Source organism: Trachinotus anak, unplaced genomic scaffold, assembly GCF_046630095.1.
Source record: "Trachinotus anak isolate AG129_WGS33_773 ecotype Australia unplaced genomic scaffold, CSIRO_AGI_Tana_v1 ptg000032l, whole genome shotgun sequence".
NCBI classification, from domain to species: Eukaryota; Metazoa; Chordata; class Actinopteri; order Carangiformes; family Carangidae; genus Trachinotus; species Trachinotus anak.
In genome coordinates, this window is record NW_027273883.1 from 7592435 (window position 1) to 7606458 (window position 14024).

Here is a 14024-nt window from a genome sequence, read left to right on the forward strand (position 1 = left end):
CGTCGGTAGTGGTGAGACTGTATTGCCTTACTCATCTATCCCGGTGATAAACTAGGCTGTCACTCGCCAGCGCAGTTGCATGCCAGCTCAACGACTGGACTCATGTATAACTTGGCCTTTTGAGAAACACTGACTTGATGTGTCTATTAAGTTGTTGTAAAAAGGCAGCAGTTGGTATTTTATTTTGTTGGAATCAGCATGAGCATAATGAATAATCCATAAGGTAATATTTATCCAAAACGTCTACATCAATGGTGTTCATGAATTCAGTAGCTGTGCAACATACACACTCAGTGGCCACTTTACTTCGTGCACCTGTACAATCTGATGCAATCCAATGCAAGGTGGTATTGTACTAGACGACAGTACATGGAGAGGTGTTTTCACTTTTTTGTCCTCCCTATTCACAGTCGCTATGGGGGCAGAATACAAGAAACACCAGCAATTACTCTGACATGAGTGTTAAAGCACATCATTTAATTAACACCTCAATAATAGTGTAAAAAAACTCTGAACATTATATGCTTCATAACTTTATGATAGTTGCACTGGACTACATTAGATGGTACATTTGTGCCTTATAAAGTGGCCCTGTATGTGTATCTTGTACTACATAGTGATAAAAAGCACAAGGTTCAAGCTTCATTATACACAGACACTGAGCCCCTCTTTCTGACTACAAACTGTCCTTTTGTCAGTGATAAAGCCCACAAAATGCTTCATAGATTTACCTACTCTCAGAGGAAATGCTCTTGGATCACAAAAAAAAGGCTAATTCAACAGTTCTGTCTTCTTTCCCCCCTCTGTTCTTTAAATTACAGACAACCAGTCTGATACAATTAGGGCTGCAGTGGGAGATGGCTTAGGAGTGAAAATGTGGGGGTCAAATGCAGTACAAATTACCTTACAATTAGCTCATCCTACCATATGCAACTGACAATGATAAAAAAAAAAAAGGGCCCAGGGAGTTTCACATGTCAGATGTTAATAAGCGCTTTTTTCTTGTGCAGGCAGGGATTTTCACAGGAAATGTTAAAATTCCAGTCTAGTTTTTGCCTGGAAGGAAGAAGAGTATCCACTTTTATATTGAAATGATTGCTCCAACAACAGAGTAGGAGACAGAGGGAAGGAAAGAGGAAGATCTGTGCTTCAGGTTCATCACACACACTCATTGCCAGGAAAACCATATCCTGAGGCAACTTACGGACAACAGAGAGACAATCCACCACCTGACCTCCAATGACCAACAGAGGCCTTTTGGTTTGCAATTAAAGGTCTGAAATTGAAACCAATCAGACCCTTGTTTTCTCATTCCTGCTTTCAGCTGCATTAGCTGAATAGTGCTGTGCAGGCTCTTCAGTAATGGCCAACTCATGGGCCCATCTGTCTTATTTAAGCCTGAGAAAACACTGTGTTTACAGTTTGGCTTCTATCTTGCTTATGTAAACATTATGTTTACACACACTTTTCTAAACTCCCTGTTTACCAACAAACCTCAGTGAAAGCATTGATACAATACCTTGATTCAAAGTGTTGAATTTGAGGAAACCTAAACTTGAAATTATGCATAACGGTTCACCCTTGACCTCGGAAATACTAGTCTGACAACAATAGCTTTCAACCATATCACACAGTCTTCATCAGCAGATGGAGTTTGTTCAGTCTTGGAGACAAATCTGAACAGCCACTGAGCTTGCATGTCAGCAGCGCTGTCTCCATGACAACTGAGCAAACACTATCCTCCGATGAAGACAATGTGATGTAGTTGGAAAAAAAGCAGCTAAGTGGACCTTGACTTGTGATTGTTTTGTTGAACATATACTCATAACAAATTACACAGCACCAAAATTGGTATTTTTAATAACTTCTACACAGTATGAATCCATTCTCTGCGTAATGCTGTCATACAAATCTAAGACATTTAATTTTCAGCTTAATTCAATCAGCGTCGCCAGAGGCATTAGCTAAGTGCTGAGAAATTACAATTTTGGTTTACTTTGCCATCATAAGGAAAATGGATGGAGCTTTGGGTGAAGCTGAAACATTATATAATGACAAAGGCCCGCGGACCGTGCAAACCATGGACCCTCTGATGTCCCTTGTGAGCATCTAGCTGGTTTATGGCACTCATAAATCATCATTTTTCATGGTTGAGACTTTGGCATTGAAGGTTAAGTGAAAGTTAACTTTTATCTTTTGGAAAAACCCAAAGAAGTCAAACTTTGAAAAACCCTGTGGGTGTTTTGACAACACTTGCCACTTTTAAGACATTTCCACACTGCTTAGACACTATCTTACCCACATGAAATGGAACATAGCCTCTGCGCTGCACAATAAAAAAGAAATTGAACTCATTTCTGATGAGGTGACTATTTTCTTGATCCAAGCAAAGATGGCGGCCCTCCAGTGAAATAAACAGAAAAATATGAATATTAAAAAAATATGAAACAATGAGAAATTATTCTAGTGAAAAACAGATAATCACAGTTATAATTAATTAGTTATAATAATAATAATAATAATAATAATTAGATATAATCAAGGCTATTTAAGTTTAAATTTTGGTGATGCTAGCTTACAATAAGACGGTTTACGTCACATCCGGCAACTAAATTAGCCTGGCTAATCAACGGTTGCAGTGTGGGAAACTCGTCAAAAATCGTCTTTAATGTACATCCAACTGGATATTTTTTGTTTCAGTTTGATAAAGGGGTCTGTAAGGAATCAAAAGATGTCTCCAACACAGCGGTAAGTGTCCTCAGACGATTTACTGGGCTCCTCAAACTTTTTGGTTTGTGTTTATGCTTGAGGGAACCGAATACTTCGCCAGTTCGTTAAGGTCAATGTCAAACTCCCACATGGAAAAATGCTAATTGTATGAGAGCCACAAACTAAGGATATGAGGGGCTAAAAATATGAGAAACGTCACTGTTTAACTAAAGTTAAGTTAAAATTAAATAAAGAAATTAATAGACTGTGTGAATAAATGTCACTTTTCATCAGGTGGGTTTGTCCCAACTCCTTTCCGCAATGGACAGTGAGGTCGTGAAAAACAAACAAAAAACAAAGGAAGTCTGGTATGGTGGGCTGCCGTCCCCTCCCTAAATGAAAAATAGTGGCTAATAATGAGTGTTTTCTTTATTTATATCTCACTGTATCGCTAATTTAATTCAATGTGTCTGTTAAGGCATCTGTAGCAGATACATCTACCCTCTCGCAAGGGCTTTTCAAGGATTAAACAAACTCCTTCTCCTCGGGGGTGTGGATGGTTTTCTAACGTACAGAGCCACTCAGACCTCTCTCCCTTTGTCCAAACGGCTCAAACGGCTTAACTGTGTTTTGATAAGCCGCTGTGAATATCCATCAAGAAATCCGACCAGCCCACTGGATTGTCGAGCGGTGGACCCCCTCTCCCTGCTCTCCCTCCTCCTCTTTTCTCGCCCTGCCTGCACTATATGTTACATTTCCAGCCCTCTCCTCTCGCCTTTTTACGCAAGCGGACGTCCGCGGCACAGCGACACAAGTGCGCACTACAGGCGAGAGAGACCGAGGCACGGCGGGCAGGCAGGCGGGTACCGGAGCGACGACGCGGCGGTGTGTGTCTCGTTTTTGCTGGAGACCCGGCGGACTGGACGGTGGATTTGTTTATTCCACGGATTTGGATCGGGGGGCTAGGATAACTTCACACGGGACAAAACCCGCCTTCTTCTTTTTTTTTTTTTTTTTTTTTAATTTTTTTTTTTGTCATCCACCGATTTGTTTCGCCCGGCGTGTTGACGCCAGTGGGGGAAAAAGGGGGAAACGGAGGCTGCCGGAGGAGCGCAATTGACAGACAGGCGACATGAATATACACGCGTTTCCGTCCGCCAGCTGTACAGGATAGATGCAAACAAAACGGCTTGTGATTTTTAAACGTGATTTCGGGAGCTTATTATGCAGCAACGTGGGTCGCTGTAAACGGAGACCAGGAAAAGATGCTCTGCTGCACGCCTGAGGTTTTGCACCGTAGGGCAGTGTGTTATTGACGATTTTGCACGGCGCGGAATAATGCATCGAGACACAACTTTGTTCAAATGCCTGACAGACTGCGAGACGTTTGATTAGCTCTTCTAAAAGTGCATTTATCCGTTAGACCGGCGTATGCTCCAGTAATCCTGTTATTCTTGAATATAGCTCAGTGCTTCAGTAAACGCCGGTGCCATTTATCTATCAGCCCCGAAGCCCTGCGCTGTTTTATGATTAACATTTTTAAACCCAGATCCTGCAGTCTATTGATGTCAGTGATTGTGTTATGTAGATAATCCCCCCCCCCCCCCCCCCAAAAAAAAAAAAAAGCTCTGGAGTTTGCGTTTCCAGATGATTGGTAAATTGTAGATGTAGGCAGGCCTAACCTTTGCTTATGCAGATCCAATCGATAGCGAGATAAAGACAGCTCTGGCAGGCTGTTTACGCTCCTGTGCAAGTGTCGCGGGGGTGTGTTTAAAAATCCCGCATCTATCTGGTTTTTACACATGCCTCAAGACAGCAGAGGAGCTGCTCAGTAGAGAGGGGAGACTGTCAAAACACTGTGTAGTCTCGGAGAAATATTGTAAGGCAGCGTCTCAAGAAAAGTTTCAATGGTTTTCCGAAAGTTGCCCGGTGTGTCGGCATCGGGCATGGGTCTGCGCCTGTCCCAGAAATTCGTATTCCTGCTCTTTCTCTCGGGTTTGGTAACACTGTGTTTTGGGGCCCTTTTCTTCTTGCCTGACTCTGTCCGATTAAAACGCATTTTTCTGTCCAAGACAGAGACTCAGCCCGTCACTGTTGGCTCCGGGTCCGAGAACGATGCCCGGGAGCACTTAAAAAGACCCAAGGACCAGGAGCACCTCCGGGGCATGACCTCGGCCAAAGGAGAGACCAGCACCAAGCGGAAAAGTCTGAGCCGCAAACCGTCCGTCTCTCATGAGGCGACAGAGGAGCGGCCGGCCGGGGGCAAAGCGCAGGAGGATTTGACTCTGTCCAGGTCCAAAACGGAGTCCGCGACCTCCTCTGACCAAGGTGCCAACTCGGATACTTTCAGTTTCGTGAAGTTCAAAGGATGTCTGCTCAAACCCCCGCTGGGGAGAGACAGCGGCAAGCCCAGCGACCCCAAGACCAACGAACGCAGGGAGAAAGTCAAAGAGGTAAGGATGTGGTAGTGACCCCGGCGGGGGTTTGATGGCAGTCAAACGTGTCTGCAGGGTGTGGACAGTTGACATGTCGCGGCCTCACCGGTTCTGTAGAAGTAGCCTAAGATGTGGCGTTTTAAGGGAAGTAAAGATTGCTGTAGAAGAGAAAAACAGGAAGTATATTTGGGGGTGAATACAGGACAACTGTTATTTGTGCAAGATGATAAACGTCTAATCTATAACATTAGCCATGTCATCTGGTTAGAGGTATGGCGTCACTCTACTTCCCCCACAAAATAATCTATTAATACTGTTTCCCCTTAAAGTTTCTGTGGCTTTTCAATTCATGAGAAGTACGTTTCAGTTGCACAGGAAAAACACAACAGATAAACAGTTGTCTGTCTTATTCAGATAGTCTACAAAAACAGGCCGACACACAAGACGTTATTATATTTCTGTGGTTGAGTTTGTTCTTGTCTGAGTTGTCAGACAATACAGTCAGTCTCTATAGAAGCGGTGGGACAGTTGTTTGCCAAGCTGCCGTCAAACAGACAAAATACATTTTTATCAGTTCAGTTATATTGGTTGTCTAAATTTACCCACTGCCTTTGCCTTTTCGTAGATGAATTCCAGTTGGGTTTCTGTTAATGAAGATGACGAACAGATGACTGCAATGTTTCTGCTGTCTGTAGCTGAGATTACATTAATACTTAATAAAAAAAGAATATGAGTTAGCACTGCAGATAAAATGCGTAAGCTGCACTTAATAGCGTTCCACTGTGTCACTCTGAATGATAAAAAGTCCTGCATTTAGCGGTTGCACCACTATCTCCCTCACACAATCGCCCGCACATGATGTGACTGTGTGCAGTGACACTTTGGCCAGTAGCTCTTCAAGCTGTCTGCCAGCCTTTGTTGAGCCCTGTGGGTCCAATAAGGGCTCCAGAGTGGGAGCGTCTGTGGATCACACATCTGTACCCACTCGAGGCGAATGAGGCTGGTGAGGAGGAGGAGGAGGAGGAGAAGGAGGGGCGGTGGGAAGGAAAGGGCAGGAAAGGGCGAATGAAGCGGGGAAGTCATTGGCCGGCATGTGCAGATGGGTTTCATCCTTGGCATGTGACATGGATAAGTCCTGTTGTCACTCTCACGTCCAGCCTGCTGTCACCCTCTCACGCTGCTCACATTCACTTTCATACCTAGAGGTGAAGCGCTACATGATAACTGAGGCATCAGAGGACACAGAGGGTTATTTGCCCTCATGCACTGACTCATAGCTTCTCCGTTGATGCTCTTTCAAGTGAATGTCAATGTGACTTTGCCCGCCTGGTCTGTTCAGCTGAGCTCGGCAAAGTTGTTGCCTTGGGGTCATAGTCGTCTGAGGAGAAGTTATTTTCCACCACGCCCTCTTTTGCCTAATTATTCGTGCAGAATAATAATTTTTTCCTTGAGTGAAGGTCTTTATTAAGGCATTGAAGAACAGACAGTTCCTGCTTATATGCCTTGCATGCTGCTGTTTTTGTGTCCATATCCTATTGTGTGTTTTTGTGTGTTTTTGTGCGGTTTGCTACTGTTGTTGCTACAGTTCCTAGTGTCTCAAGCCTGTTGGCAGTGTTCCAGACTGCTTGTCTTTTTTTTTTCTGGAGGCTCGCATCCATGCTGCCAGCACACGCTGACACATAGTGAGCCTGAGCTTTGTCCAGCTTTCTAGATGTAACTGTAAAAGTAAAACTGACAATAATAACATGTTTTGATGTTTAATTCTATGTTGCATGAAACATCACACAGAACTGAATTTTTAATTCAGTTTCTCAGCTTGAGTTGTGGCGTACACACAGAGCAGCTCTGAAAAGTGTTTTTTTTTTTTCACTGTAAGGGAATGCAGAGAGAGGGCGTCCCCTCCCAAAGCCAACAGAAAGGGTCTGGTCCAGCCCACTTAGTGCCTCAATGCCCAACCTCTGAATGGGCATCGTTTTTCTTGACTGCCAGCAACTAGAAAGCAGACTCCCCACCTTCTTCCTCTGTGTGTGCACCCACTGCCAAGAGAGGGTGAAACAAGGGACAATGAGTGCCTGATCACACAAGGCTAATGTTTGAAGGCAGCCCACCACTGGCTAGCTTTCCCAGCATGCCAGCAAATACTGCCAAAGTCGCCAAAGTGCTGTTTACCTGTTCCAGTAGCTCCCTGCTAGTAGATAGTCCATTCTGCTCCAAAAGTCCTCAGCAGGATGAAGACGATCATTTTCAAACAGCCTCCTATTTGTAATTCTGTGATGTCATGGCTGACTGAGTCGCCTGCAATGCTATGTTGCTGCCTCATTGGCTCCAGCATGAGAGGCTGGAGCGGGGAGCAGGGATCACACCACAAAAATGTGCGCCTGGAGCAACAGAGTGTCCTTTTCTGCATGCACATTGTGTTGCTGATGTCCTTTACATGCAGTGAGGTTAGAACTTGGAGTACAGTAATAAAATAAAAGATACAGAGTGCAGAAGTGGCGCATCCCAACAAACACAACTGCAGAGCAGTGAGGACAGTGGAGAGTGGTGGGAGCAATCCCAGGGCTGAGGCTCATTCGCAGACTGAAGCCTCCACATCTCTCTCTGTTGGTCTCTTCAGCATCACATACATCAAATGAGACGTGTGCAATAAAAGGCATGCTGTGTAAAACCTGAGATTTGCTGTCTCTTTCATCTGCTGAATGTTTAACACAGATATGCCGGTGTAGTTAAATGAGGGCCTTTGCTTGAGGATAATTGGAATATACTGTATAATGCAGCCTCTAATGCATTCGCATGGGGAGAAGGTAGCACAGGGGGGGAGATGGAGCTGACAGCTAAGAGTACTGCAGTGAGAGGACAGACACACTGCAGCCTCTCGTGGCAGAGCCTCCTCCAGCGGAGCAATAAAAGTCTTCAGGGCTTCTTTGTCCTGTTTTTGTGTTTGTCTGCGTGTGTGTGCGCGCGCGTGCGCGTGTGTGTGCGCATGTGTGTGCGCACTTGCTGGCTTATCTAGATGATCAAGTGCCTGGGGAGGGATGAATGTGGAGTTTGACAGTTTCAGTTGGAAGTGTTGTCACTGTGTTTATCCATCCATTTCCAAGCCCACCTGCATCACTGTGTAGACAATCAACTGAGGTACATCTGTTCTGTTTCAAACAAAGAAAGTCTATGTATTGGTCAGTTGGATGTGTTTGTGTGTGTGAGTGAGTGTGTGTAATCCAGAATAAAGAGGAGTACTGCTTAGAAATGCTAACGTGTGTTTCCAAACAGAGCACAAAACAGTTTAATCCGTGAAGTCAATAAAACTGTAAGAAACAGTCTATGACACTGATAAGACACAATTCATGAGATAAGTAAACAGCTGGAGGGACATTTAGCCAAACTGTTCTTCATGGTTGGCGGGTTTTTACCGAAAATGTCTTCTTAAAAATCCCTTGGTTCTGTGCAGTTTTCTCAGTTTCAGTTTGGATTTATTTGCCTCCCAAAAACATTCTTGAGTGAATAAACAATGAATTGGGGAAATCAGATTTATTGTGGTATACATTTCTGCCTCATGTAGGCCAATTTATGCAGGTGGTCAGAGGTCAAGTTCACTTCCAAAAAACACAGCAACCACTGAGCCGATGTATCTGAAACACATTTCGGTGACGATGCTCTTGAATTATGAGGATGATATCCCTCCACACTCTACCATAATGTTAGATGTTTAATATACATGCAGTAAAATGTTGAGTTTTAAATGTTATTTTATTTTCTCCTGAGACATACACAGCTAGCAATTTATTAAAAGAGCCACTTGTCTGTTTTAGAGTCAGACTTAAAGGTAGAATGCTGTGTAAACTATTCATTTTACAGAGAAAGGAGTATCACTGTGGAAAATAACAAACACAGACACACAAACCTAACACAAAGCTTCACAAATAGGTGAGCTTGTAGCTGAACCTGAAATCCCCTTATAGCAGTAATGACCGGTGAGCTGGGTGTCTGTGTGAATAAAATGCTGCCGTTAAGCTGGTGCCTCCTGGCCGCCTCTGAGCACCGTGACCTCTCTCCGCCCCTTGTTCCCCCACTGTCTCCCGCCACGAACCAGGTATGCCAGACAACCTCCACTCTGAGCCAGGAAAATGGCCGTCTTGCTGAGCGAGAAGAAAGAAACAGAAGACGAACAAAGTCTTAAGAAAAGGCTTACACCCTCCTAGTGGTCCCACAGAGCTGGAGAGTTTGTGCTTTTCCTTTCCTCTGTGGTCGCTGTGTAAATGTCAGCGGCCGGTGTTTGGAATGTGAGCCCATAGTTGTCTTTGGTCTTGTTTATGCAGGGGGAGTCAGTAGCCAGGCCTACTTGATATTGATGTGTTGTGCAAGACAATGGTATAAGGAAATATTATCAACGTATCAATGCTGTGGGGCAGTGATGCAGGCCTTCTCCTCCACCCAGGAAGCGATTGACCCTTTGATCTAATTTCTGAGATGTTTGTTTGGGCTAATTTTATATGGATGCTGTAGACATGGTAGGTTTTACCTTGGGCTGGTTACAGTAATTACAGTAGTTTCTCAGCTTGTTATTATCATTATAGTCATTATGAGCAGCAATAATAATGTCAAAAATAAGGACTGGAAGGCAGGGATGAGTTTACCACCTGGTTACTGTTTCACCAAGAATACCTTAGCTTACGTACTTGTAAGTTTGTCTTTTCCTACTACTCTCTAACTCACGTTAATCCAGTTGGTTATTCTACTGTTGGGCTTTTTTTGTGCTTCTAACTACAGTAATGCTCTCTATATATAAGAACCTTCATTGCAGTGAAGACATCAATAAAGATTTCTGGTTGCAAGTAAGTGAATCTAAACATATGATGTAATAAAATGAGCTAAAAGTCTTTGCATGTAACAGTGACAGTGCATTTAAAAAGGCAACTTTGAAAAAGTACAGTGTTATAAAATGTACATAATTGAATTTAATGCATTATGGATGGATAGACGTTTAGCTGTAAGCTGTTCTCACACAAACATGATATGCTATATTTATTTTCTGTTAGTTCTCAAAACCACTTAGCAGTTATTAGTTTCCTTCACAGATAAACTGATAACTGCGGCAGCTGATCTCATCGTAGACAGATCCCTTTTGAAACCATGTGAGAAAAACAAGTGTGACATTGGCTTAAGTGAAGCTTCAAATAATAATAATAATAATAATAATAATAATCTCTGCGGCCTGCAGAGCACATGTTTTATACATTGATTATTTTATACATACACAGTGTATGTTAGGTGTTACACCAGGCAAAGCAAACCCACTATGTTATCATGTTGAGAGAGCAAAAGGTCTTTGTCTGTCAGCTCATTACTGACTGTGGTGTTATCAAAACAAAACACTCCAAAATGACAACACACTAAACCTGTACTGTGCTTCTAACTGCAGTAATTGCAAATTTATATAACAGACCTTGACTGATAAAACCCACTCATTCTGTTACAGCACATTTGAACCATTAATGCTGTTTATGGTGAGGAGTTAAAACACTGATTTTAAATGAACGGATGTCTATTGCATGGTGTTAGTAGATAGCACTCCTGAGCATGATTGACACCTCGTTTACCCTCTAGTCTATGTAATTGATCAGTTTTCATTTTTTCTTTCTCTTTTTCGTGGAGGTCTAACAAACGTGTCGAATGCAATCCACCGTCCTTGAGAAGCAGTCTTTGAGCCATTTGAAATCCTGCGTTGTGACTTTCATTTTTACTTCCTGGCACATTGCTGTGTTTCTGTGGATGTTCCTGCCACATGTGGATCAGTGGAATAATGTGAGACCTCTGGTGGGAATGTGCATCACATCGTCCTCGTTCTTGTGCGTTTGCTGGAGAACAAACAAATCGGTGGCTCTCTAATTAAATCACTGCTCACAACCACAGTGCTACTAGTGCTACTTGTGGTCAAAAGTTCCTCAGGGTACCTCCATCTTGAAGTTTACTGTCTGAAGCAGAATACATCAGTTCTACATCTAGACATCCTGCTGCGACACTTGAGAGACACTCTGCTGACGTGGTGTTGACCAATGAAAAGTTTGCTTGCTAGAAACTACAATATTGATTTACTTCTTTATTCTATCTTTCTCTCCCCTTGAGTCAATACACAGCCCCTGGTTTGCATGGACGCAATTACAAACAATGCAGGACGAGGCCCTTACAGATGACCCTAAAGGTCAAAACAGCTGCAGAAGGGAAATCTGTTTTTTCTGCAGAATAATGGCAGGACAGAGAAATGTCAGGTAAAAACATCACAGCCCAGCAAAGAAGCTTCTTCCTCAGTGGCTGATAAAAGCTGATGAAGCTATACCATATCAGGTCTTTTCCCCCAGGCAATCACTGCAGGAAGTAAGTGATCGGGTGAAATGGAGAGAGGAAAAGGAAGGAAGGATGTGAGGTAAAAAGGGGAGATGTTAGCTAACATCCTTTTTGCATTCATGGCAGATTTCTCCCCGCATTCCCTTTGTGGTAGGGCCACTAGCTTCAGGGTAAGTCTCTCTGTTGAGGCAAGCTTTTCAAGAGGTGTGTTACAGTCTGTGAACATACCTCATGTGCAAGTGCGTTCACACACAAGTCTTTGTAGATGGTTTCAAAATGCACTTATGCTGCTTTGTACTAGAATATTTGTTTATTTTGGTTTATACCTTTCTGTGTACTGTGTGTGTGTGTGTGTGTGTGTGTGTGTGTGTGTGTGTGTGTGTGTGTATTGGTGTGGGGCAGGGTCAGAAGTAGAGGATTATATCCCATCTTGAACGAATAAAATGAATTGACTGCCCTACTCTCTTGAGAGGTTAGTGAGGTCGTACTGTTCGCCCCAAATTTAACAACACTAAAGTGTGTGTGTGTGTGTGTGTGTGTGTGTGTGTGTGTGTGTGTGTGTGTGTGTGTGTGTGTAGGGGTGGTGCAGGTGAACATTGTAAATGTTCCTCAGCAGTTTTAAAGTCACACTAAGCTCATAGGTTTTTCTTTTCCTGATGACGTGGCTCCCTCAACAGTTTGCAGATGTTTTCCTTTGTTACACAATAAAAATCCAGTTTTCCCCTGAAACTCCCTCTTGTTTGCTCATGCACTTCCATATTTGCAGAGTCTTTTAAATCAGGCCTCACCAGTCCATTGGTCTGCTGTATTTGTCCCCTGTTTACCGTCGCCTGCAGGCATTGCGTCAGTTGCCAGTAAAAGCAGAGGGTCACGTCCCTGACCACAGTTTGTCCACATTTTTACCTCCTCGTTGAACAGAGGACCGCAAAGAGTGATGTGAGTGGGCAACTCTTTTGGCAGTGGTGGTGTGTTTTTCTTGAACGTAGATTTCCGCTTGTCTAAGATTTCATCACCCAGACCCTCAAAAATCTTTTTCACACTGTCAGTCCCTTTTTTTCCGCCGCTGTGATGTTGCAATAAGTTCCGTGGAAGCCCATTTATCTCGAGTTAACGGCACTGCTGACATAATGAGGTCACTGTGCGTATTCCTCTTAATCCTTGCTTCTGACGGCCTGTGATTACTGGAAAACACACACATTCATTCCTGACTGGATGCTCTCAAGTTTCATGGTGTTCCCTTCCTGGGCAATTACTTCGATAAAGCCAGATTTGCCCAAAATCCCATGTAGGGGCTCTTCCTTTACCATTACTTTCTCTGCTTGTTCCTCTGATGTGGTCATCGCCATCAGGCACAAATAAACCAGGGCTAATAGGCATGCTTCCACCCCATCATCTACACTCTTTCACTGCTCTTGCCAACATTATTAGCTCCATAAAAACAAGAAAGAGAGAGGGATAAGCAGCCAGCTGACTGTTGCTCTGTGAACGTCCGTGGACCTCCAGCATCCTACAGCACTTTGCCCCACAGCACAGATACTGTCAGCCCAGTCAGGTTTTCACAAGCTTCAGCCACTGTATAATTGAGTGTGTGTGCGTGCGTGCTTGTGTGTGTGTGTGTGTGTGTGTGTGTGTGTGTGTGTTTGCTTGCTATTGATGGAGAAGATGAAAGGTCCAGGGATGGTCTTGTTTGCAGCAGGCTCTGCGTGACATCCTTTGCTAGGTGCCAAATGAAATCGTCCCTACCTCTTCTACCCCCCGCCTTCTCTGTTTGGCCTCGCTGCTCGGGCAGATTCAACAAATAGGAAAGAAGTGGAGAGAGTGGCCTAGATGTAACCAGCAGACTATCTGAGCCCCCAGCTGAGTTCCAGCCCCCTGCCTTTATGTCTGCCTAATTGGTCAGAAACAACATGCGTGGCTGTGTTCACAGGGTACTGGCAAGACATTATAGTGGGCCGGGGGACCTGGCTTGTCCCCATATGTTTTCCTTCTCTTCTTACTCCTTAATCCTTGTGATTTTTATTTTTTTTTAATTTTTAGAAAGCACTGTCACGGTCTCTGTTACTCCTTCTTCCAGTCTTTTTTTCTTTCTTTCCCCCTGCTTCTTCGCGATGTGCGGCCTCTGGCGTGTTTATTGCCACCGCTTTGACAATTATTCTCTCCTCTGCATCACCAGAGAGCCAGTGTGAGCTGCCCGGCTGCTGTCATTGCACATTGGCCTGTCTGCATTGTTGATATCATGTTTTGACATGGTTTCAGCCTACTTTCGAGATGGCTGAATAATGCTGTCAAGGCTTTGACCTACAATTTAAGCGGCTCCCCGGAAGAAAACATCATCTTTTATGTAGTGGCCTTTGTTGGCCAGGATCGGGTTTTCCCCGAGAGTGAGAACAATAGCTTCATATGGAAAGCTTACTAGACCGTTTTCATGGTCAGCACAGTGCTGTCTAACTTTCCGTGGGTTGGGAGGAAAATGTGTCTCCCTAGTGATTTCCTCTTTCATCGGCATCAGTGGGCAAATAGCCATTAATTAGAGAAATG

General features: G+C 43.8%; 1 protein-coding gene across 7 annotated transcripts in view; it reads left to right on the forward strand.

The window, feature by feature from the left end:
• Nucleotides 1-2589: 2589 nt before the first annotated feature.
• LOC139613564 (mannosyl-oligosaccharide 1,2-alpha-mannosidase IA) overlaps nucleotides 2590-14024 on the forward strand; it is a 182322-nt gene continuing 170887 nt past the window's right edge. For 2 of the 7 annotated variants that reach the window (XM_071470323.1, XM_071470324.1), the window contains exon 1: nucleotides 3474-5162. In XM_071470323.1, the coding sequence (XP_071326424.1) occupies nucleotides 4617-5162 (546 nt within the window). In that variant the 5' untranslated portion in view covers nucleotides 3474-4616. Of the gene's footprint in view, nucleotides 2749-3473; nucleotides 5163-14024 lie in introns of those variants that run through there. The other 5 variants (XM_071470328.1, XM_071470330.1, XM_071470325.1 and 2 more) reach the window with 5 other exon arrangements.